The sequence below is a fragment of the Cervus elaphus genome, chromosome 20 (assembly GCF_910594005.1).
Source record: "Cervus elaphus chromosome 20, mCerEla1.1, whole genome shotgun sequence".
NCBI lineage: Eukaryota > Metazoa > Chordata > Mammalia > Artiodactyla > Cervidae > Cervus > Cervus elaphus.
Genome location: NC_057834.1, coordinates 94,781,526 through 94,804,486, shown reverse-complemented (window position 1 = coordinate 94,804,486; position 22,961 = coordinate 94,781,526). Strand labels below are relative to the sequence as shown.

Genomic DNA, 22,961 nt, shown 5'->3' with positions numbered 1-22,961 from the left:
GGAATGTCTCGAGGCTATGCTTCAAACTTTCCTCCTCCCATTTTGTGTTGGAAGGCAATCTTCCAGGGGTCTCCTGCATTTCTGCACATCTTGTGAGCAGAGGCCCTGACAGCTTTTGTTCCTGACAATCTTTTCAAGAATGTTTGTATGGCGAATAGTCTTGGAAGATAGAAGTGGTTCTCTCCATGAAGCAAAGGGCAGGTTTGTTTATGGTCCAGTATGATAAAGATAATTTCTCCCTCTGTGGCAAAGGCTGGTTTGCTTGCCGCCATTATATATGAAAAAAATTGAGTTTCTAAGCCCAAGGATACCTCAGCTATGACATAAACCTACTGTGTGTATAGATTTCTCTTAACCTTCATCATATCACCTTGCAGTAATTGGGACTTGGGGAACGGACGTAAGAAAATGACAATACTCTGGCTATTGCTATTTCTGTGAGTAATAAATTGCCCTTTGTCTCTGTCTTCTGTCAGCATTTGTGAAACTGGCAGATCCCTTACAGTTCTTGACATCTGTCTCCCTAATTTCTGTCCTGCTTTATATAAGGATGCTTTTCTCCCCAGAAATCCTTCAGATGATAACTCATTGGTCGGTCTTTCTCTCAATTCAATTTCTCTCCATATTTCTGCATCCTTACCTGAACTGTTTCAGTCTAAAGTACCAACTTGTCCAGCATAAAAAACAAAAACAAACAAGAATCAAATTAAATAATAAGTGACAATGAACTAAAGTCAGAGAGGTAAAAAGCACAGAAACAAAAGTGTGAACACACACACAAGTGGATTATACATGGAGTACAGACCCATGTAGATCCATTTGGTAGCTTGTTTTCAACTGTATCCCCGTGGGAGACCTCACTGTAGACATACACTAATTCTAGGAGTTGAGAGTTGTCAGGCTGGGTGTCTTGCTCGTTTGACAGACTGACTCTGCTTCCTCTTTTCTTAGGACTCACTGCTAAAAGTATTACCTCCTTTCAGTCTTACTTTTCACCTCTTTTTCTCACTCCCCCCAACAATAAAATCTGTAGACTCATATTCAGATAAGCATGGCTAGTGATAAAATAATCAGAAATTTTTATTTGAGTGAATGATATTTATTAACTCTTATTTTAGAGAGTTCCAGAATGGTGAGTAGTAACTCACTGCAACAAGAGTCCTAAGATTCAATGGAAATTGATCATAAATGCATATTTCCAGGCCATATTCCCTAAAGATTTTGATTCAGTAGGCCTGGTAGGACACAGATTTTCCATTTCTAGTAACCTTTTGGGTGACTCTTCTGAAGTTTGTCTCAGAATATTATATAAGAAACTCTGCTCTAGGAACTGCCTCCTTCTGGCATTACGCACATTTGCCCAGTTGTTGTTCAGTCACTCAGTCATGTCCAACTGTTTGCCACTCCATGCCAGGCTTCTCTGTCCCTCACCGTCTCCCAGAGTTTGCTCAAACTCATGTCCATTGAGTAGGTGATGCTATCCAACCATCTCATCCTCTGTCATCCCCTTCTCTTGCATTCAACCTTTCCCAGCATCAGGGTCTTTTTCAATGAGTCAATACCAAATGTATAGCTTAGCCACTGACAAATGTTAGTTGGTGGCAATAATTTGCCCTGGCAATATTCAACTACTGAGTGTGTTTTGATAGATTCTTTTTGACCCATAAAATTGAGATTAAATATATGAAAAATGCTTAATGTTAGCATCTGGGGATGTATTTGGAAAAATTTCTTCTGATCTATGGTACAAATCTATGTATTCATTATTAACATTGGCTGTATAGAGAAAGATTTATAAATGTGAGGAAAAAAATTGGAAGTTGTAGCTTGAAAACACTTCTAGTAAAAAACTATTATCCCCCAAATACTCAATTTGAATAAGTCAAACAATGTGAACAATTTTGAGAGAAAGACTAAGGGAGTATCTTTGAAAAGTAAAAACTATTGCAGTCACTACTGTTGAGATCACAATATATGAAATAAGCTATTAGTGAAAAAATGTCTGTCATCAGTGTTTTGAAATGCATTTAGAGAAAGGGTGTAGCATAATGACATTGATTGTTCTGCAAGTATCACTTAATATTCTAACTTCCTAATAATGATGTTAATATAAAAATTATTTCTTTTCATTTTCTCAATATTGCCCAAGCCAAATAGAATTAAATACTCAAATGATAGGAGCATCATAGTAACAGTTTTTCTCTTTAAGCATAAAACAGCACGCTTCTGGAATTCCACACTTAAATTTAGTCAGAATACATTCCAAGTGAGACCCAGGAGAATGAAGACAACCCCATGAGTCTAGGATGCTTCAGAAATAAGGATACCACAGTTCAGGATTGGGATGATATTGAAAACATTGCCATCTACACTTTAAATTGAATTATTGTAGGATTACTTGGGGCAATTAATGTTACTAAAACAATTCAATCAATATTCTAACAGGCAAACATTTGCACTGCCAATAGGTTCTATTTATCAATAGACTTCCTCTTAAAAAATAGCAACATAAACTTCAGACAGTATTTTCCAGGTGTTTAATCTTCCCTTTGAAATTTTTTAATAAAAGGTGATGGGACTTACAGTTTACGACAATTTTCACTTTTTTCACATCTGGGAATGACACATCATTTTCTGCACTGCATTCATATTCTCCAGCCTGGTCCCTTGTAATTCCATAGATGTCCAAATATTGTCCGTTTTCAAATGGTTTCGCTACATGAGAAAAATTTAAAAAAGTACAGCGTGTTTAATTGTAGCTGCCTGAGGCTTCATTCAAATAAAACAACAATCACAAGTCTTCCTATTAGATATTGCTGACAAAATAATTCCAAATGAAACTGGGGAATTATTAAACCTTTTGTTCTCTTATGTTCAGAGGTAAAGTCAGAGAAAAAAGCAGAAACTGAACAAGGGATACTAAAACAACTGTTTCCCCAGAACAGGATATACATGTGTTCTTTTTAATTGATTGTGGTCTCCTAACCTCCTCACACATCAAATCAAGCTCTGCACATTTCTGTAATTGAGTTCAACAACCTCCTAGCAGTGTAGATGAAATTCAGTAATATGACTTGGTACATATTGACTTTTATATAGTGTAAGCTAGCAACTTGACATCTAACCTAACTAAATGTTACTTTTCTTTTGGGGAAATCTCACACTCATTCACAAGGTTTCAAGCTAGATGGCTTAATAAAGTATGGAGGTGTATTAAAACATTGCCATATTTCAGTGTTCATACTTATTAAGGTTTCAAAGGAAGGTACACTATATATAACCCACTAGTGCGTGCATGCTAAGTTGCTTCAGTTGTGTCCAATTCTGACTCTTTGCAACCCTATGGACTGAAGGCTCCTCTGTCCATGGGATTCTCCAGGCAAGAATACTGGAGCTGGTTGCCATGCTGTCCTCTAGGGGATCTCCCCGACCCAGGGACTGAACCCTCATGTCTCCTGCTTTGGCAGGTGGGTTCTTTACCACCAGCGGCATCTGGGAAGCCCTATAAACCACCTAATAAATCTAAAAAAAAAAAACAAAAAACACTACAAATCTCAAACTGAGTTAAGTGGCTATAATACAAACTGAATTTTCTTAAAAAATATATTTATTTGTTGGGTGTGCCAGGGCTTAGCTTTAGCATGTGGGGATCTAGTTTCCTGACCAGGGATGGAATCTTGGTACCCTGCCTTGGGAGCATGGAGACTTACCCACTGCACCTCCAGGGAAGTTCCCACACTGAATCATTTTTCTTTTACAATATTCCAGGGAAAACATTTTATTTGACTAAAAATGACAGATTAAAAATATAGAACCATAATCACAGGTGAAAGAATATTCCCAAATGAGTGGGATTTGGGGAGAAAAAAAGGCTCCTTTCTGAAATAACAGAATTTTTATTTATTACTTTGAAAGTAAAGAATCACCAGGCAGGAAGGCTCCTGATTATTAGAGACACAACAGGGGAAGAATGGGCCTATGCTATTTTCAGGAGGAGGAACTTCAAATATAATATTTATATCATTTAATTTTTTTTTCCCCTGTAGGTTCCCTCATCCACCAGTTGCTGCACTGTTGCCTTCTAGGTAACTGTGACTTTGCTAATTGAAATCTGCAGTGTTTAGAATATATGATTAAGTCATTTCTCTGTTTATCTGGCCAATCACAACTTGTAGGTAGAGGACAGTTATACTTCTGAGATGACAGTCAGTTAATAAGCTATTGCAGGTATACAGAGGAGAGCTTATAAAAGAAGCAATTGTCTTCAAATTCACATGTTTAAAATCTGATTTTATAATAATTTCTTTGCTCAACCTAGTTCCTTTATCTGACTCCAATTCACTAATGTAATATTGATTTTCTATTGTTTCCTTCTGTTTCTCTTATTTTTCACCTATACAATGAAGATAATCTAGGCTTAAATGTGTCTGTAAAAACTATTGCAATATAGAGAGGACACAATCTTTATTCACATCTAAGAACTTTAAAATATAACAAATTATGAATGGGGATATTAAACAGAAATTAAAGTATGGCGAAAGTTGATATCCTATATCGGAATTAAATAATCTCATTGGGCAGTATAAAATGAAGCCAATCACAAGTGAAAAGGTAAAATATTGTGAAAACTGGTAAAAGCAAACTTTATAAGGGTTAAACCTATTTTCAATAGGAGTGGGATGGAAAGGGAGATGAGAGGGTGGTTTAAGAGGGAGGGGACATCTGTATACCTAAGGCTGATTCATGGTAAAGTTAGACATGCTGCTGCTGCTGCTAAGCCACTTCAGTCGTGTCCGGCTCTGTGCGACCCCATAGACGGCGGCCCACCAGGCTCGGCCATCCCTGGGATTCTCCAGGCAAGAACACTGGAGTGGGATGCCATTTCCTTCTCCAATGTTAGACATAAACCAGCACAATTCTGTAAAGCAATCATCCTTCAATCAAATAATAAATATATTAATTTTTTTTTAAATGACTGGGAATGAGACAGAAAACTTCATAGGACCAAAGAAATAGAAAGGTGCAACAAACTATAATTGTGTAGAACAGCATAAAATTAGTCAATTTGTGTTATAATGTGATTTTATAGTATATTATAGAGTATATAATGTATATTATATACATAGATACATATACATCATAATAATGATATAGCTTTTTAGTAATGAATACTGTTCAAAAAAATGTTACATGGGAAATTCCCTGGTGGTCCCGTGGTTAGTATTCCAACTCCACCTTTCCACTGTAGGGGCATACATCCCATCCCTGGATAGGGAAATAAGATCCCACTAGCTGTGTAGTGTGGCCAAAAAAACAACAAGAAATGCGTATCTGAAAATGTTACATGCATATTTCCATTTTGTGTACTGATAAAATTTTCAGAAGTGTTACCCCTAAAATGCATGTTTTTGATAAATAAATCATTAAATATGATGTGTATTAGTGTATGCTATTGTTTAAAGAAATACATTAGATTTGTATGCCTATGAGGAATAAAATATCATAAAAAAGGGAAAAATAGGTTTCAGAAATATAAAAAGAACTATTTTTTTCTCTCCTAAATGGTTAAATGGCATATTTTGAAAGATTGACAGCAACTAAAGAAATTGTGTGATAAAATTTCACCAATATCAAAACCACTACCTCATTCAACTCTATAGAGAACACCATTTACAGCTATTGAATATTTGTTCGTAGAGTTCACTGTATAATCTATGCATCTAGAGTCAAGGTTCCTTCTCCAACCTCATCAGGGAACAATGTATTTACAACTACCAGAATTATCAAAAGATATGTATGCATTGCATAAATCAATCCCTATAGAGCCAGTGAATGGGTGACACTGCCAATACTAGCTATCGATAAGATGACACTATAAAAAGAAGCATAAATGTATGGCCAACATCATAATTTTCCTCACTAGATTCCTGAGACTTTATCCATACCCTTAATTCCATTTACTATGCGTCAGCTCTTCGCAAAGGTGTGCTCTAAGTATTCTCTGTTTCTATCTTGAACTCATCTTGCTCTTTTCTCAGTCTAATCGAGCCATGCTTGAATTCCAGATTTGAAACTGGGAGTTGTTTTGCCTAGAATTTATACCCTGGAGTATACTGGTTGTCAATAATTTGCTTGGTTGTCTCCTTGGCTTTTGTTATCCTCAGTTTTCCTGAGTCATAATTCTTTACCTTAGTTTTAGACTCAAACTTGTCCTTAGATACTTGTCAGGGTTTCCCTGTGTTTCCATCACTCTCCTAGCAAGGTGAGAGAATTTGGCATAGTACACTGAAATGCAAAGATTAACATTTCAGTTCATGCAATCTAACTCAATTTTTCCCACAAATGGAGGGGAAAGACCAAGGCCGAAGGGATATAGTGACTTGGAATCCTTACCACTGCCAAGATTTCACAATGTTTATGATGTTGACGTACTATCCTAGGGTACTCATTATAAATCTGAAGATGTATTAAAAATGGTGGAGTATTTTTATTTCTTAGGGTACTAATTATAAATATTAGTGAGATATAAACTATTTTGACTTCTTCTGCTTATGGGTTTTACCATTCATCATGAGTGCAAACAACAATTCCTGTTTTGTTATCTCTGTTTTCCTAGCTCTAGCATAGTACTTGAAACAGTATACACTTGGTAAATATTTATTGAATAAGTAAATGCATATATTGATGAAAGAATTAATAAAGTCCTATAAAGGTAGTGCACAAAGAATCTAAAGTAAATGCCCATATTCAAAGAAGTTGTCAGTTTTCTTTTGGTTGAGAGGAAGGGAACGAACTTTAAAGAGTTATCATTTTTACTGACTTCTTGACAGGACAGTGATGGCGGTGGTGAGAACAGACTGTGTAGCTATCATAGATCCTTTTTTAAAATTATAAAGTCTAACAAAAACTTTAAATACACTATTGAAGAAAAAAAGCTAAGTATTGCCTGTAATCTAAACAATAGTTTTCTTTTGTGTTTAATGTCTTCTAGACATGTGTAGACGCTTCTCCAGAAAATAGAGAACTGAAGAAATTCCACAAGCTTTCAGTCATGCCACTATTGCTACCCTCTTCAAAGGGAAAGCTGAAAAATAGGATGCAGCTATGCTTTATAATTTCACTCTCATACTGATTTCTGATAAGAATCTGGCCAGAAAGTGTTCTATATTGGCCACTAAATGATATCTAGATTTGGCTATATGATTCGGAAAAGCATGTGAAAATTATTAGTAACAACATCATATTTCTACAAAGTGCTAATATGTTTGCAAAAAACATTTGAAAAAATAACTCTCTTTTCCCTTCATTTCTAGAACACTGTGTGTGTGCTCCGTTCGATTCTTTCAGTTCAGTTCAGTTCAGTTCAGTCGCTCAGTCGTGTCCCACTCTTTGTGACCCCATGAACCGCAGCACGCCAGGCCTCCCTGTGTATCACCAACTCTCGGAGTTTACTCAAACTCATGTCCATCGAGTAGGTGATGCCATCCATCCATCTCATCCTCTGTGGTCCCCTTCTCCTCCTGCCCCCGATCCCTCCCAGCATCAGGGTCTTTTCCAGTGAGTCAACTCTTCACATGAGGGTCCCTTCATTTCTAGTACACTGTGTGTGTGCTCAGTTCGATTCTTTAGTGGTATCCAGTTCTTTGCTGCCCTATGTGCTATATCCTGCCAGGCTTCTCTGTCCATGGGATTCTCCAGAGAAGAATACTGGAGTGGGTTCCCATGCCCTCCTCCAGGGGATCTTCTGCACCCAGGGATCAAACCCCTGTCTCTTATGTCTGCTGCATTGGCACGTAGGTTCTTTACCACTCAGGCCACCTGGGAAGCCCTTCTAGCACATTATCCTTCACTGATTTTCCTCTCGTCTCTCTAACTTTTTCACTTTTTCAAAATCCTTCAAATCTCCCAAATATTGCTTCTGTCCTATGACCTCCTTTTTTCCTCATTCAGCACATTTTTCAAAATTCAAGGGATCTTGTTTATTAATTTTCATTTCATTATTATCTACATACTGATTAGTATCTGACTGATATATTTAATTTATATCTGTATCCTGAATCTTGGGCACAGTTATTCAGCTGGACATGTCCCTTAGGATGTCTCATATCAAAGATGTCTCGCATCTCAGAATCAAACCACCAAAACTAAACTTATGTTTCCTGCCATACTTGAAACTCCCCCTGAGTTCCAAGTCTCAGTGAGTGATCTGATTATCATCCAGTTGCTCAAGCCACAAATCTTGGCATTAACTTTGACAGCACCTTTTGTCTTAGTTCATAAGCCATCAGTCACTGTGTCCTGTCAATTTTACCTCCTAAATAAATTTTCAAACCTCTCCTAGTAGCCCCTATGTCTCAGTTACTTATCTCTGAATGCAGACACTCAGATGTGCCATTGACTGCATAGTGCTTTGCAGAGTCATTTCAGTCATTTCCCAAAACTCTTGCTCAGAAACAGTCAACCCATTGTTCAAGGCTGCCCTGCAGGAATATTATTTTTTAGGGTCTCACAGCCATTTATTACTACTCTGCAACTGAATTTGAAAACACTCTTTGAATGCTTCACTTACATTTATGATTGTAATCATTTTCTGTCATCCTTGTCTACCAGCATATTTGTGCAAGTATCTCCTCTATGCATTTTACCATATTGAGTGGTTAGGGATGTGGGTTCTAGAACTAGTCTATATGGCTTCAAATGTCAGCTCTGTCATTTACAAGCTCTATGACCTGATACAAGGTATTTGATCAATAGTTTACTCCAATATGATGTGCGAGGATAATAATAGAAACTGCCTCATAGGTATGGTTGTTGTGAGGATTAAGAGGGTTAATGCAAGTAAAGTGTTTAAAACACTGATACATCATAGGAAATATATATATATATACATATACATACATATATATGCACAAACTACTAATATGTAATATTATAATATTATATATACATATTAGCACTCTGCAGAACTATAATGAAAAAAGGAATGGGAAATAGTAAAAATTAAAATTATTAACATAGGAATACAAAATATCTCAAATGAAATATTGATTGAAATTAATTGGAAGTCTAGATACTGAGAAAAAACTTTATTAAACTTTAAAGTATTTATCCAAGCATTTTGAGGTATTTATCTAAACTGAAGCAGATGGAGAAAAGAGTACAGATAACCAAACAAATCTTTAAACCAACAGAGCCTCAGTGATATATGGAAAATATAAATTTCTCTCATATGTGGATAACTGAGCCCCCTAAAGGGGATAGAAAAAATATTTGAAGAAATAAAAGGGGTATTTTTTTTTCCAAATTTGACACATACAATAAAACTTCAGATAAATGAAGTTAATAATCTCCAATCAGGATAAACACAAATAAATTTCACTCAAAAGCACAATATAATTAACTTGCTGAAAACCAAAGAGAAAGAGAAAATTTAAAAAGCATCCAGAGACAAAATAAACATTACATGTCAAGAAACAGAAATAAATATTTGCTGCACTTGTCTGAAGTTCATAAGGCAGAAGACAGTGGAAGACCACAAAAATGAATAAAATTCTAGTATCAGTCCTGTAAGCTTCGATCTGAAGAAGCTAGAAGAACAAATGAAACCTAAATTAAATAGACTTGTGGAAATAATAAAAAGCAGAAATCAGTAAAATTAAAAACAGACAGTCAATAGAGAAAATCAATGAAACCAAAAGTCAGTCTTTTAAAAGATCACTGAAGTGGAAAAAGCTTGGCCAGGCTGATAAAAAATAGAAAGATAACACAAATTATCAATATCAGAGGTGAAAGAGAGGATATTGCTATAGTCATAAGAAAAACTGAATAGCTACTAAACAAATATGAAGAAAAGCTCCCTAACATTTAACTCAAGAATTTAGATTATATGGAAAAATTGCTGGAAAGACACAAATCTCAAAACTGACTTAGAAGAAATAGAAAATCTCAATATTCAATATATATTCAATTATAATAAATTAAAAGTGAAAGTCACTCAGTCATGTCTGACTCTTTGTGACCCCATGGGCTATACAGTCCATGGACTTCTCCAGGCCATTCCCTTTTCCAGGGGATCTTCCCAACCTAGGGATTGAACCCAGGTCTCCCTCATCACAGGCAGAGTTTTTACCAGCTGAGCCACCAGGGGAGGCCTAAGATATTCAATTTATAACTTAAAAGTTTCCACATAGAAAACTCCAGAATCATGTTTAGTAAAAATTTAAAGAGAAATACTGCCAGATTTATTCAAAGTCTTTCTGAAAATGGAGGAGAAGGAGAATTCCCCACATCATTTTGTAAGGCTTACATTACCTCAGTATCAAAATTAATGACAACAAAAGAGAAAAAAACATAAATGTAAGCACAAAAATCTTTTAACAAAATCTTAGTAAACAAACCCAGTGACATATAAAAATAATATTATACCATTATCAAGTATGGTTTATCCCAGAATTGAAAGGGTGGTGATACAACTGAAATGTCAAACAATCTAATTTGCTTTATCAAGAACAACAACAATCTACATTAACTCTAAATGCAGGTAAATCATTGAAAACATTCAACATTCATTCAAGATAATGTTTCAGAAAACTGAGAAATGAAGGAAACTTCTCAACGTGACAAAAACTACTGTGAAAACCTTACATCTAACCTCATACTTAATGATGTAAATGTTAATGTTTTCCCCCTAAAATGAGGGTCAAGGCAAAGTTGTCCACTCTGACCTGAAGCTCATATCTTATATATAAATTAAGTCAACAATCATCATTGACTTTAATGTGAGTCATAAAGTTATAAATATTCTAGGAGAAAACAAGAGAAAAAATATGTTTTGGGCTGAAGTTTCTTAGATATGACACCTAAAGCACAAGATATATAAGAAGATATGGATAAATTGGATTTCATTAAAATTAAACAAAACTTTGCTTTATAAAACATACCATTAATTAAATAGAAAGTCAAGCCATATAACAGGATAAAACTTTCTGAATCATATTGGACAAAGGACTTATATCAAGCATACATAAGGAACTCTCAAAGCTTAATAAAAATATACAACTTAATAAAGAAATGAACAAAAGATTTAAATAGATGTCTTTTTTTTTTAAAGAAAATCAATTATTAAATAGATATGTCAAAAGGTGATAAACATCAGTGCTCAGTCGTTTCAGTCATGTCCAACTCTTTTTGACCCCATGGACTGTAGCCCACCAGGCTCTTCTGTCCATGGGACTTTCCTGGCAAGAACTAGAGAGGGTTGCCATGCCCTCCTCCAGGGGATATCCCCGACTCAGAGACTGAACCTGCATCACCTACTTCTCCTCTGTCGCAGGCAGATTCTTTACCACTGAACCACCAGGGAAGTTCCAATAAACATCATTAATCATTATGAAAGTTAGGAAAATCAAAACCAAAATGAGATTCCATTGTATATGTATTAAGATGGGAAACACATACACACACAAACACACACACCAAACAACACTAATTAGTGCTGGTAGAAAGCAGAGTACTTGGAGCTCATCTATATTACTGGAAGAATGTGAAATGACACAGTCCCTTTGAAAGTTTGTCAGTTTCTTATAAAATTAAGCATGCATTTACCATGTTACCTAACAATTCAATTTTACTCCTAGAGAAATTTACATTTACATTTACACAGAAACCTGTATACAATGTTTATGTTGACTTTATCGGCATTTACTAAAAATGAAACAACCCAATGGTCCTTCAAATAGTGAATGAAGAAACAAATTGTGGTACATCCCTATAATGCAATAACATCTGTCAACAAAATTATAAAAATAATTTTACTGACAGATGTTATTGCATATATATATATATATATATATATATATATATAAAACATGGATTAATCTCAAATACATTTTACTAAATGAAAGAAAATAGACCCAAAAGGCTACATGTATGAGTTCATTTGTATAATATTCCATATAACTGTAGATGTGAAGAATAGATCAGTTTTTGACAGGGGTTGGAGATGGAAAAGCTGGTTGACTATAGAAGAACATCATGAAGGAATTTCTTAGAGTGCTTTAACTTTTTGTATCTTGACTGTGGTGAGAAGTATTTGTTAAAACCCATAGAATTTTATGATACCTGAGAGTGGTTATTTACTTTGTGTAAATTAATAGACAAAGCATATTGATATGTAATATACAGTTACATACTCAATAAAATGACCCAAGTAAAAAAGACAATGCCAAATGTTGGTGATGAATGTGGCCTATAACACAGCTCAGTTCTAAGGAAAACACTGAAATATTCTTTCCCAATCCTTTTAGTCCTATAGGGAAGGGGAGTTTTAGGAGTATCCGTCAGTTCACGGTGAACATATTTTAGAAGTTCTGCAGCAGTGATGTGAATTACAACTCACTCTGCTATCTGTTGCCTTAGGATTTCAGCTGAAGGTTTCTTTTAGCATCCTATTACATTAGCTTTGTGACCTAAGGCCCTTTGTGAATAATACACTCTGTACTCCAGGGTCTGGCTAGAGAATGGAAGTTTGATTTCTATTATCACAAGTTCACATAGAGAAATAACATTCATAAGGGATTACTTGAAGGGAATTCATTTATTTCTTCAGATGTTTAATTTTTTCTTCTTTTCAGAAAAAGCCAGCATATTAGAAGACTGTCCCCTTTCATTATTTTATTACAGTTTCTATTAAAATTTCCTTTCTCAAACTTTGCTTTAGTGTTATCATACCAGTCTTTGAAGGCCATTATAAGAATGACCATATGAAATTTTTCATTATAGTTTTATCAGAAAAGTTACTGAGGTCCTACTGCTGTAACTGATGTGTCCACTTACTGAAGACCCATGGGAGAAATTCACTGTGTATCTTAGTACCAGGAAACGCTCTTACTTTTGACATTGGAATTTGCTTTGATATTATGATACATGATTGTATACATTGTTTTTTCCCCTCTTCCTTCTTTTTTATAGGCCACTACATAATTTAAAACCAAGATAAAGGAAACTATATTTTTGATTTCTCTATACCTAGCATGTTTTGAGGATCATTAAGTAATAATATGTGAACATCACAAATAAGAATATAAAGGTGACGATTTTTGAAAAAAGCTGTATTACACATAAATAAGCATAACTGTATTAAAATAAATAAATTAGATGGTTTTATAATGGATATTACTATAGAACCTTTGGATCTTACTTTGTTACAAGCAAAAATATTTGCTGAGCAGACAGAAAAAAAAGCAGCATGGTGCCTAACAGGAATGTTGCAATAATTATGACACCATCTTGAGGTCATCAGATAACTTTCAAATAATTAATCATGTTGAGGCTTTTAAAAGTCATTTAGCATCTTGAGGAAATAGACATATGACAATAGTTAATTCTAAATGTGTTTGTATCAATACTATAAACCTGCAGTAATCAAAACTGCATGGTATTAGTATAAAAAGACATATGGATCAATGGAACAGAATAGAGAGCCCAGAAATAAACTCACACACCTACAGTCAATTAATCTTTGACAAAGGCTACAAGAACATAACAATGGAGAAAAGACATTCTCTTCAGTAAGTGGTTTTGGGAAAGCTGGACATCTACATGTACGTCAGTCAAGCTAGAACACACCCTCACGACACACAAAAAAATTAACTAACTCCAAATGGCTTAAAGATTAAATATAAGACATGACACGAAAAAATTCCTAGAAGAGAATATAGGCAAACATTCTCTGACATAGAGATTGTCTGACATAGATTCCACCAAGGTTTTCTTAAGTCAGTCTTCCAAGGCAACAGAAATTAAAGCGAAAATAAAGAAAAGGGCCTAAATCAGAATTATAAGCTTTTGTACAGCAAAGGGAATCATAAACCAAATGAAAAGACAGCTTACAAAATGTGAGAAAATATTTGCAAATGAAGCAACCAAGAAGGGCTTAATTTCCAAAGTCTACAAACAGCTCATACAATTCAGCAACAAAACAAACAATCCAACTGAACCATGGACAGAAGACTTAAACAGACATTTCTAAAGGAAACACTAATGACCAATAGGCACTTGAAAAGATGCTCAACATTGCCAAATATTAGAGAAATGCTAATCAAAAGAGAAGACTCTACACAGGACATCACCAGATGGTCAATACCGAAATCAGATTGACTATGTTCTTTGCAGTCAAAGATGGAGAAGCTCTATACAGTCAGCAAAAAGATCAGGGGCTGACTGTGGCTCAGATCATGAAATCCTTATTGCCAAATTCAGACATAAATTGAAGAAAGTAGGGACCATTCAGGTATGACTTACATCAAATTCCTTACGATTATACAGTGGAAGTGACAAATAGATTCAAGGGATTAGGTCTTATAGACAGAGTGCCTGAAGAACTATGGACAGAGGTTTATGACACTGTACAGGAGGCAGGGATCAAGACCATCCCCAAGAAAGAGAAATGTAAAAAAGCAAAATTGCTGTCTGAGAAGGCCTTACAAATAGCTGTGAAAAGAAGAAAAAAGAAAAGTATAAGGAAAGAAGGAAAGATAAACCCATTTGAATACAGAGTTCCAAAGAATAGCAAGGAGAGATAAGAAAGCCTTCCTCAGTGATCAGTGCAAGGACATGGAGGAAAACAATAGAATGAGAAAGACTAGAGATCTCTTCAAGAAAATTAGAGATACCAAGGGAACATATCATACAAAGATGGGCTCAATAAAGGACAGGAATGGTATGGACCTAATAAAAGCAGAAGATATTAAGAAGAGGTGGCAAGAATACAGAGAAGAACTTTACAAAAAATATCTTCACAACACAAATAATCATGATGGTATGATCACTCACCTAGAGACAGACATCCTAGAATGTGAAGTCAAGTGGGCCTTAGGAAGCATCACTATGAACAAAGCTAGTGGAGATGATGAAATTCCAGTTGAACTATTTCAAATCTTAAAAGATGATGCTGTGAAAGTGCTGCACTCAATATGCCAGCAAATTTGGAAAACTCAACAGTGGCCACAGGACTGGAAAAGATCAGTGTTCATTCCAATCCCAAAGAAAGGCAATGCCAAAGAATGCTCAAACTACCGCACAATTGCACTCATCTCACACACTAGTAAAGTAATGCTCAAAATTCTCCAAGCCAGGCTTCAACAATATGTGAACCATGAACTTCCAAATATTCAAGCTGGATTTAGAAAAGGCAGAGGAACCAGAGATCAAATTGCCAACATCTGTTGGATCATCGAAAAAGCAAGAGAGTTCCAGAAAAATGCCTATTTTTGTTTTATTGACTATGCCAAAGCCTTTGACTGTGTGGATCACAACAAACTGTTTAAAATTCTTAAAGAGATGGGAATACCATACCACCTGACCTGCCTCCTGAGAAATCTGTATGCAGGTCAGGAAGAAACAGTTAGAACTGGACATGGAACAACACATTGGTTCTAAATAGGGAAAGGAGTACATCAAGGCTGTATATTGTCACCCTGCTTATTTAACTTATATGCAGAGTACATCATGAGAAATGCTGGGCTTGGAGAAGCACAAGCTGGAATCAAGATCACCAGGAAAAATATCAATAACCTCATATATGCAGATGACACCACCCTTATTGCAGAAAGTGAAGAAGAACTAAAGAACTTCTTGATTGAAAGTGAAAGGAGAGTTAAAAAGTTGGCTTAAAACGTAGATCATCTGGTCCCATTATTTCATGGCAAATAGATGGGGAAAAGGTGGGAGCAGTGACAGAATTTATTTTCCTGGGCTCCAAAATCACTGCAGATGGTGACTACAGCCATGTAATTAAAAGATGCTTGCACCTTGGAAGAAAATTTATGACAGACCTAGATAGCATATTAAAAATCAGAGACATTACTTTGCCAACAAAGGCCTGTATAGTCAAAGCTACGATTTTTCCAGTCGTCATGCATGGATGTGGGAGTTGGACTATAAAGAAAGCTGAGCACTGAAGAATTGATGCTTTTGAACTGTGGTGTTGGAGAAGACTCTTGAGAGTCCCTTGGACTGCAAGGAGATCCAATCAATCCATCCTAAAGGAAATCAGTTCTGAATATTCACTGGAAGGACTGATGCTGAAGCTGAAATTCCAAAACTTTGGCCACCTGATGCAAAGAACTGACTCATTTGAAAAGACTCTGATGCTGGGAAAGATTGAAGGTGGGAGGAGAAAGGGTCAACAGAGGATGAGATGATTGGATGGACTCACTGATTCAATGGACATGAATTTGAGTAAACTCTAGGAATTGGTGATGGACAGGGAGGCCTGGCGTGATGCAGTCCATGGGGTCGCAAAGAGTCGGACATGACTGAGTGAGTGTACTGAAATGAATCAAAATTATAATGAGCTACCACCTTACCTAGGTCTGGATTGGCCATCATTAAAAAGTCTACAAGTAACAAAAGCTGAAGAGAATGTGGAGAAAAAGGAACCCTCCTACTGTGTTGGTGGGAATGTAAGTTGGTATAGGCACTATGGACAACAGTGTAGAAGTTCTTCAGAAAACTAAAATATAGAATTACTATGACCCAGTAATCTTACTCCTGAGCATATATTTGGAGAACATTCTAATTCAAAAAGATATATGCACTCTGTTGTTCATAGCAGTACTACTTAGAAAAGTCAAACATGGAAGTAATCTAAATGTCCATTGACAAATGAATGGGTGAAGAAGATATGGTATATACAAATGGCTACTCAGCCACAAAAAGAATGAAATAATGCCATTTGCAGTGAGATGGATGGATCTAGAGATTATCATACAAACTGAAGTCAGGCAAAGAAAGAGAAATATCATATGATATTACTTCTATGTGGACTCTAAAATATGACACAAATTAACTGATTTATGAAAGAGAAAGAGACTCACAGACATAGATAACGAATTTATGGTTATCAAAATGGAAAGAGGATGTGGAAAGGACATAATGGGAGTTTGGGATTAGTAGTTAAACACTACTATATAAAAACAGGTAAACAACAAGGTCCTACTTTATAGCATGAGGAACTATATTCAATATAACAAACCATAAAGGAAAAGAATATGAAAAATGATATATACATATATATGCATGACTGAACCACTTTCCTGTGCATCAAAAACTAACACAACACTATAAATCCACTATACTTAATAATAATTATAGGAAAAAATAAATAAATATGTTCATATGGATGTCCTTGTTAGAAAAAAAGAAAGATTATATAACAATAATAGGTAAAAATACAATGTGGACTTCAGAGTAGATTTACTGGGTTTCATTTGATCTTGAGTAATGGTTTTAACCTCTCTTGGGTCAGTTTCCCTAGATAAACGAAGAAGACAATAAGTATTTCATAGAGTCATTATGAGCATTGACTAAGAGAAAATGCATAAAGTCCTGTGCAAAATTGCAATAAAATTAAAACAATTTTTTATTGATAAAAATATTAATAAAAATAAGATTAAAATTATGACACATCATTTAATGCCTATGGTGTTTGTATTTAAGAGGTAAGTATTCTATTGTGTGAACTCATAACTTAATTTTTTTCTTCTACCCAAAACTTACAGACTTCCTATTTGGCTGAGTGGTAAAGAATCTGCCTGCCAATGCAAGAGATTCAGGTTCAATCCCTGGGTCAGGAAGATCCCCTGAAGGAGGAAGTGGCAACCCACTCAGTATTCTTGCCGGGAAAATGCCATGGACAGAGGAACCCGGTGGGCTATAGTCAATGGGGTCGCAGAGTCAGACACGACTGCACACACACACACACACACACACACACACACACACACAAACACACACACAATAAGCTTACAGAGCTGAAAAGGCAGTTTAAAGTGGAAGACACAACACATATGCCTATTCCTGTAAGGTAGAGATCATATTGACTCAATACAGCCCAAGCAGATCCTTTCTAACTGCCATCTCACATTTTGGGTTTTGTGACTATTTTTCTGGCCTCTACGTTTGGTGGTCTGAGGCTCATTTTCCCCAGAAAGTAAGAGATTCAGTTTTCAAAGGCAAGTTTAGTCATTGTTTTTCCTTTCAAAATTCAAATCACAAAAAGAGAAGCAAAATAACATATTGTACATGATTCTAGGGAAGAATTACCCCTCCTCCTTCACCCTACCTGCCTCTAACACACACACCTTCTTCAAGAAGGATAAATTATGGAATGAAAGTGCCTGCAAAGGAACAGGCTGTTACTGTTTATATGGCTGTTTGCCGCTAGGTTCTGTTCTGACCAGGCGGAATCTATTACTAGCAATGCATTATTTACTGTCTTTCTGAATGGAGCCATCTGTTATTGGTCTGCACCATGTGAAACCTCTATTATGTTCCATTTGAAAGTATTATAAGTTACCTGAAAGCACTAGTCTATATATACTGTAGCTTAATAAAACTATCTTTTCCAAATAACAACAGTTGCAGTTATAGAAGGTTCAGCTGGGTCTTGAAAAATATTGTTTACATTTCTACTATGCCTATAACTCACTCAATGGCTTTACATGTCTCTGTATATTTGTTGCTTATTTTTGCATCTGAAAAATAGGAATTGCTTTGTTCCTAGTATTACTTTTGTTAAGTAAACCTCAGTCTTGTCTTCTCTCTTATGTAAAACAGCCTAGTGCCTCTGGAGATCTGTAGAGCTAATCCTAATTTTGTGCCATATCTCTCCTGTGTGCCTATATATTTTTCATAATTTTCATTAAGTTAAAAGATTCAATCTACCAGTATTTTTTTAAAGTTGCACCTAATATCTAAAATGCTTTGGTTTCAGAAAGAAATCTAAATACTTCAATAGATGCTTTTTGACTAACATCACAGAATATTATGGACTAAACTGTTAACTCCCAAAATTCGTATGTGGTAGTATTATATTAATCACCTTCTCCACCCAGTGCTTCAGAATGTAGATAAGGTTTTAAAAGAAACTCTGTCAATGAAGTTAAAATGAAATCATTAGAGTGGACCATAAACCAGTATGACTTGTGTCTTTATAAAAAGAGGAGCGGACATTTGGATACAGAGATGTGCAAAGGGATGACAAGTAGCAGACATATAGAAAAGTTGACTCTATAAGCCAAGGAGAGAGGCTTGAAACAGATTTCCTCATGAATCTCAGAAGGAAGAACTTTACCAACATTTTGATCTTGAATTTTTAGCTTCAAAACTGAGAATGTAAACATCTTTTAAGCCGCCCAGTAGGGTATTTTGTTATGGCAGCTTTAATAAACTAATACAAATAGTATATATGTAGTGGTAAATGACAAATCTTGTCTCTTAGAATACATTATTTGTATTTAAAATGCTAGAAATTTGATACATTGCCTTCGACTCTATTGTATTTTTTAACAAATTCCAACTATTTGTTTCCAGTATTTATCTCCAAACATCAAGTAAATTATTGCAAGTTGTATGTAAGAACCAGTCATTTTTTATAATGCATTCACTTTTTCTGTTTACATAACACTTTTAACATGTAAAAGAAACCAAAGTAGCTGTGATCTTTTCATTATTTCATGTTCGTATCATTTATATTTTTCTGTCTCTATTCTTATAACCAATTTTCTTCTCAGTAAATGAAGTATCTCTTTCTATATGCTTAAGAGTCTGCCTATGTGTACCAATCCCTTGATCCCTCCCTCTTACAGAACTTCAGCCAAATTGAAAGGAAAAAACCCACATTTTCTGTAAAAATACTATTTACCTCATTGTTGAAGCTAGTGCTATGAAAAGGAATAAACTAAGAGTTTAAGTTATAAGTTTTATGGAAGAGAATTTGAGAAAATAAAATTGTGCCACTCTCTGCAGAAAGTTTTAAAAAATTCTTTATGTTTTTATCCCTTAACATGTTAAGCCTTCAGTTTCTGCAAAAGCCTTTGGATTAGCCCTTTTTGAACATGAGCCAATACATGAAGCTCAATGAAAAAGTTCTACTCTTAACTCCCTACTCTCTTTACAGGCAGTAATTTAGCAAGTTCTGGCTTATTAACATATATTAATTGTTCATTACATTTGTTACATTATAGAATGAAAGATAGCTGATTGAAAGAAAAATAGAATGAAGTAAAAATGAATGTACAAAGTAATAAATTGCCTAGCCTTTCTAGCGGAGAAGGCAATGGAAACCCACTCCAGTACTCTTGCTTGGAAAATCCTGTGGACTGAGGAGCCTGGTAGGCTGCAGTCCATGGGGTCGCTAAGGATAGGACACGACTGAAGGACTTCACTTTCACTTTTCACTTTCACGCATTGGAGAAGGAAATGGCAACCCACGCCAGGGTTCTTGCCTGTAGAATCCCAGGGACGGGGGAGCCTGATGGGCTGCCGTCTATGGGGTCGCACAGAGTTGGACACGACTGAAGCAACTTAGCAGCAGTAGCCTTTCAAGAGTTTGACCATCAGTGCAATTGCCACCCCCTGCAAGGAGATCCAACCAGTCCATCTAAAAGGAGATCAGTCCTGGGTGTTCACTGGAAGGACTGATGCTGAAGCTGAAACTCCAATACTTTGACCACCTCATGTGAAGAGTTGACTCATTGGAAAAGACCCTGATGCTGGGAGGGATTGGGGGCAGGAGGAGAAGGGACGACAGAGGATGAGATGGCTGGATGGCATCACCAACTCGATGGGCATGGGTTTGGGTAGACTCCAGAAGTTGGTGATGGACAGGGAGTCCTGGCGTGCTGCAATTCATGGGGTCGCAAAGAGTCCAACACAACTGAGTGACTGAACTGAACTTAACTGATACATTTAACATATTGTTAACTTCTTGGTGAATCCGAAACTAATATCTAAAAATAGAGGCAAAACAATTGTTGCCATCAACTTCTGGTGACCTCAAGCTAGCAATGATGGAAAAACCTCCCATCACCATTGCATTCCTATATCTTTCAAATATTTCTGGACAGATTATATAAGCCCCAGTATTCTGAATCTTCAAGACCAAAGTGATAAAGGAAAATAATTTAGAGTACTTAGAATTCAAAATTTTCTAGTTCTATCAAATATAATTTCATACATCCATAAAAGATCATGTGCTCAACATGATGGCTAAATGTCACATAGTGTTCATTCACTACGAAAAAGAAAGCTCAACTGAAAAGGCAGTTGTGATATATGTATATAGTAGAATACAATCATTTTTATTTTGATTATTTGATATTACTAAATGGTGAGAAAAGGAAATAAGAAAATGACAACCATATCGAATGAGAAAAAAATCAGAAATGATATTTAATAACAAAGTTTTTAAACAAATAATTCAACTGTTTCCATTGTACAATATTGTGACCATGTATAGAGAAATATATTGTGATATAAAATAGGTAATGAGGGCTTCTCTGGTGGCTTAGTGGTAAAAATCTACCTGCCACTGTAGGAGACATGGGTTTGATGCCTGATCTGGGAAGATGCTACACGCTGTGGGACAACTAAGTCTGTATACCACAGCTACTGAGCCAGTGTTCTAGAGATCAGGAGCCACAACTCCCGAAGCCCATGTGACATAGAGCCTGTGCTCCACAACAAGAGAAACCATTGTAATGAGAAGCTCGTGCACCACAACTAGAGAGTAGCCGCTGCTCGCAGCAACTAGAGACAAGCCTGCAAGACCCAGCACAGCCAGAAATAAATAAGCATTAAAAAAAACCAGGTGATATAATATACTGATTCAATTTCAAGAGAACAGCATCGAAACATGTATATTACCTAGGGTGAAACAGATCACCAGCCCAGGCTGGATGCATGAGACAAGTGCTCGGGCCTGGTGCACTGGGAAGACCCAGAGGAATCGGGTGGAGAGGGAGGTGGGAGTGGGGATCGGGATGGGGAATACATGTAAATCCATGGCTGATTCATGTCAATGTATGACAAAAACCACTACAATATTGTAATTAGCCTCCAACTAATAAAAGTAAATGGAAAAAAAAAAGTGGTATAATATATTGATACCATGAATGACATCTTTATGCAACAGGAAGGAAAAAAATAAAAAAAACTGTTCAAAACTGTAAGTGCTTGTGTCTATATAAGCTAAATCAGAGAGCAGAAGGCAAATGATTGACGTATATGCATGGCTGAGACGATACAATGGGCATCAAAAGCTTTGCTGGTTATCAACTATGTTCACTGCTGGCTTTCTTGGTACCTAAAATTACTTATCATTATTAATTATTCTTTTAATTGAAGGCATTTTCCCCTAGAAATACTTGTTTAAAATGTAAATACATTAACTGAGAAGCAACACATGTGAACCTATTAGTGCCTATTTTTTTAATAGGCCTAAAGTCAAATCTTGGCTCTACCACTCTGTGAGCCTAAGTTGGACCTCATTTCAACAGCCGTGATTTTTGTCTTTGATAAATACATGATAGGATTCCCTGGTGGCTCAGTGGTAAAGAATCTGTCAACTAATGAAGGATACACAGGTTCAATCCCTGAGTTGGGAAGACCCCCTGGAGAATGAAATGGCAACCCATTCCAGTATTCTTGTCTGGGAAATCCCGTGGACAGAGGAGCCTGGTGAACTGTAGTCTCTGGGTTACTTTGATGTAACTTAGCAACTAAATAACAACAACAAATATGTTATGCCAAAGCCACTATTCAGGAGTAAAGAGAATAATGGACAAAATTAAGTAGAACCAGGTTTTTTCTTATGTGGGCCTGTAGACAGATGCTTTGGTACTTTGCAAACTTCTACTTGCATCATGATTTGCCATGGCAAATCATGGCAAATCATGGCATGTTAACACCATTATTCACAATCCTTGCTTCCTCTGGAATTTTTTCCTACAGATACTTTTACTAGAAACTATGAGGTCAAAAGTCATTTCTCCAGAGAACACATCGGCTAGCATTGCAATATCTTTTCAAATACAATAGTGAAAACAAGTCAGATTAGATAAAATGTTAATTTATTTATAGCATGACAGAGGGAAAATCAGAGATGCAACGTTTGCATG

General features: G+C 35.9%; 1 protein-coding gene across 1 annotated transcript in view; it reads right to left on the bottom strand.

The window, feature by feature from the left end:
• NEGR1 (neuronal growth regulator 1) overlaps positions 1-22,961 on the bottom strand; it is a 963,216-nt gene that overhangs the window by 319,660 nt on the left and 620,595 nt on the right. The window contains exon 4 of the mRNA XM_043877871.1: positions 2,584-2,715. Coding sequence (XP_043733806.1) covers positions 2,584-2,715 — 132 coding nt within the window. The remainder of the gene's footprint in view (positions 1-2,583; positions 2,716-22,961) is intronic.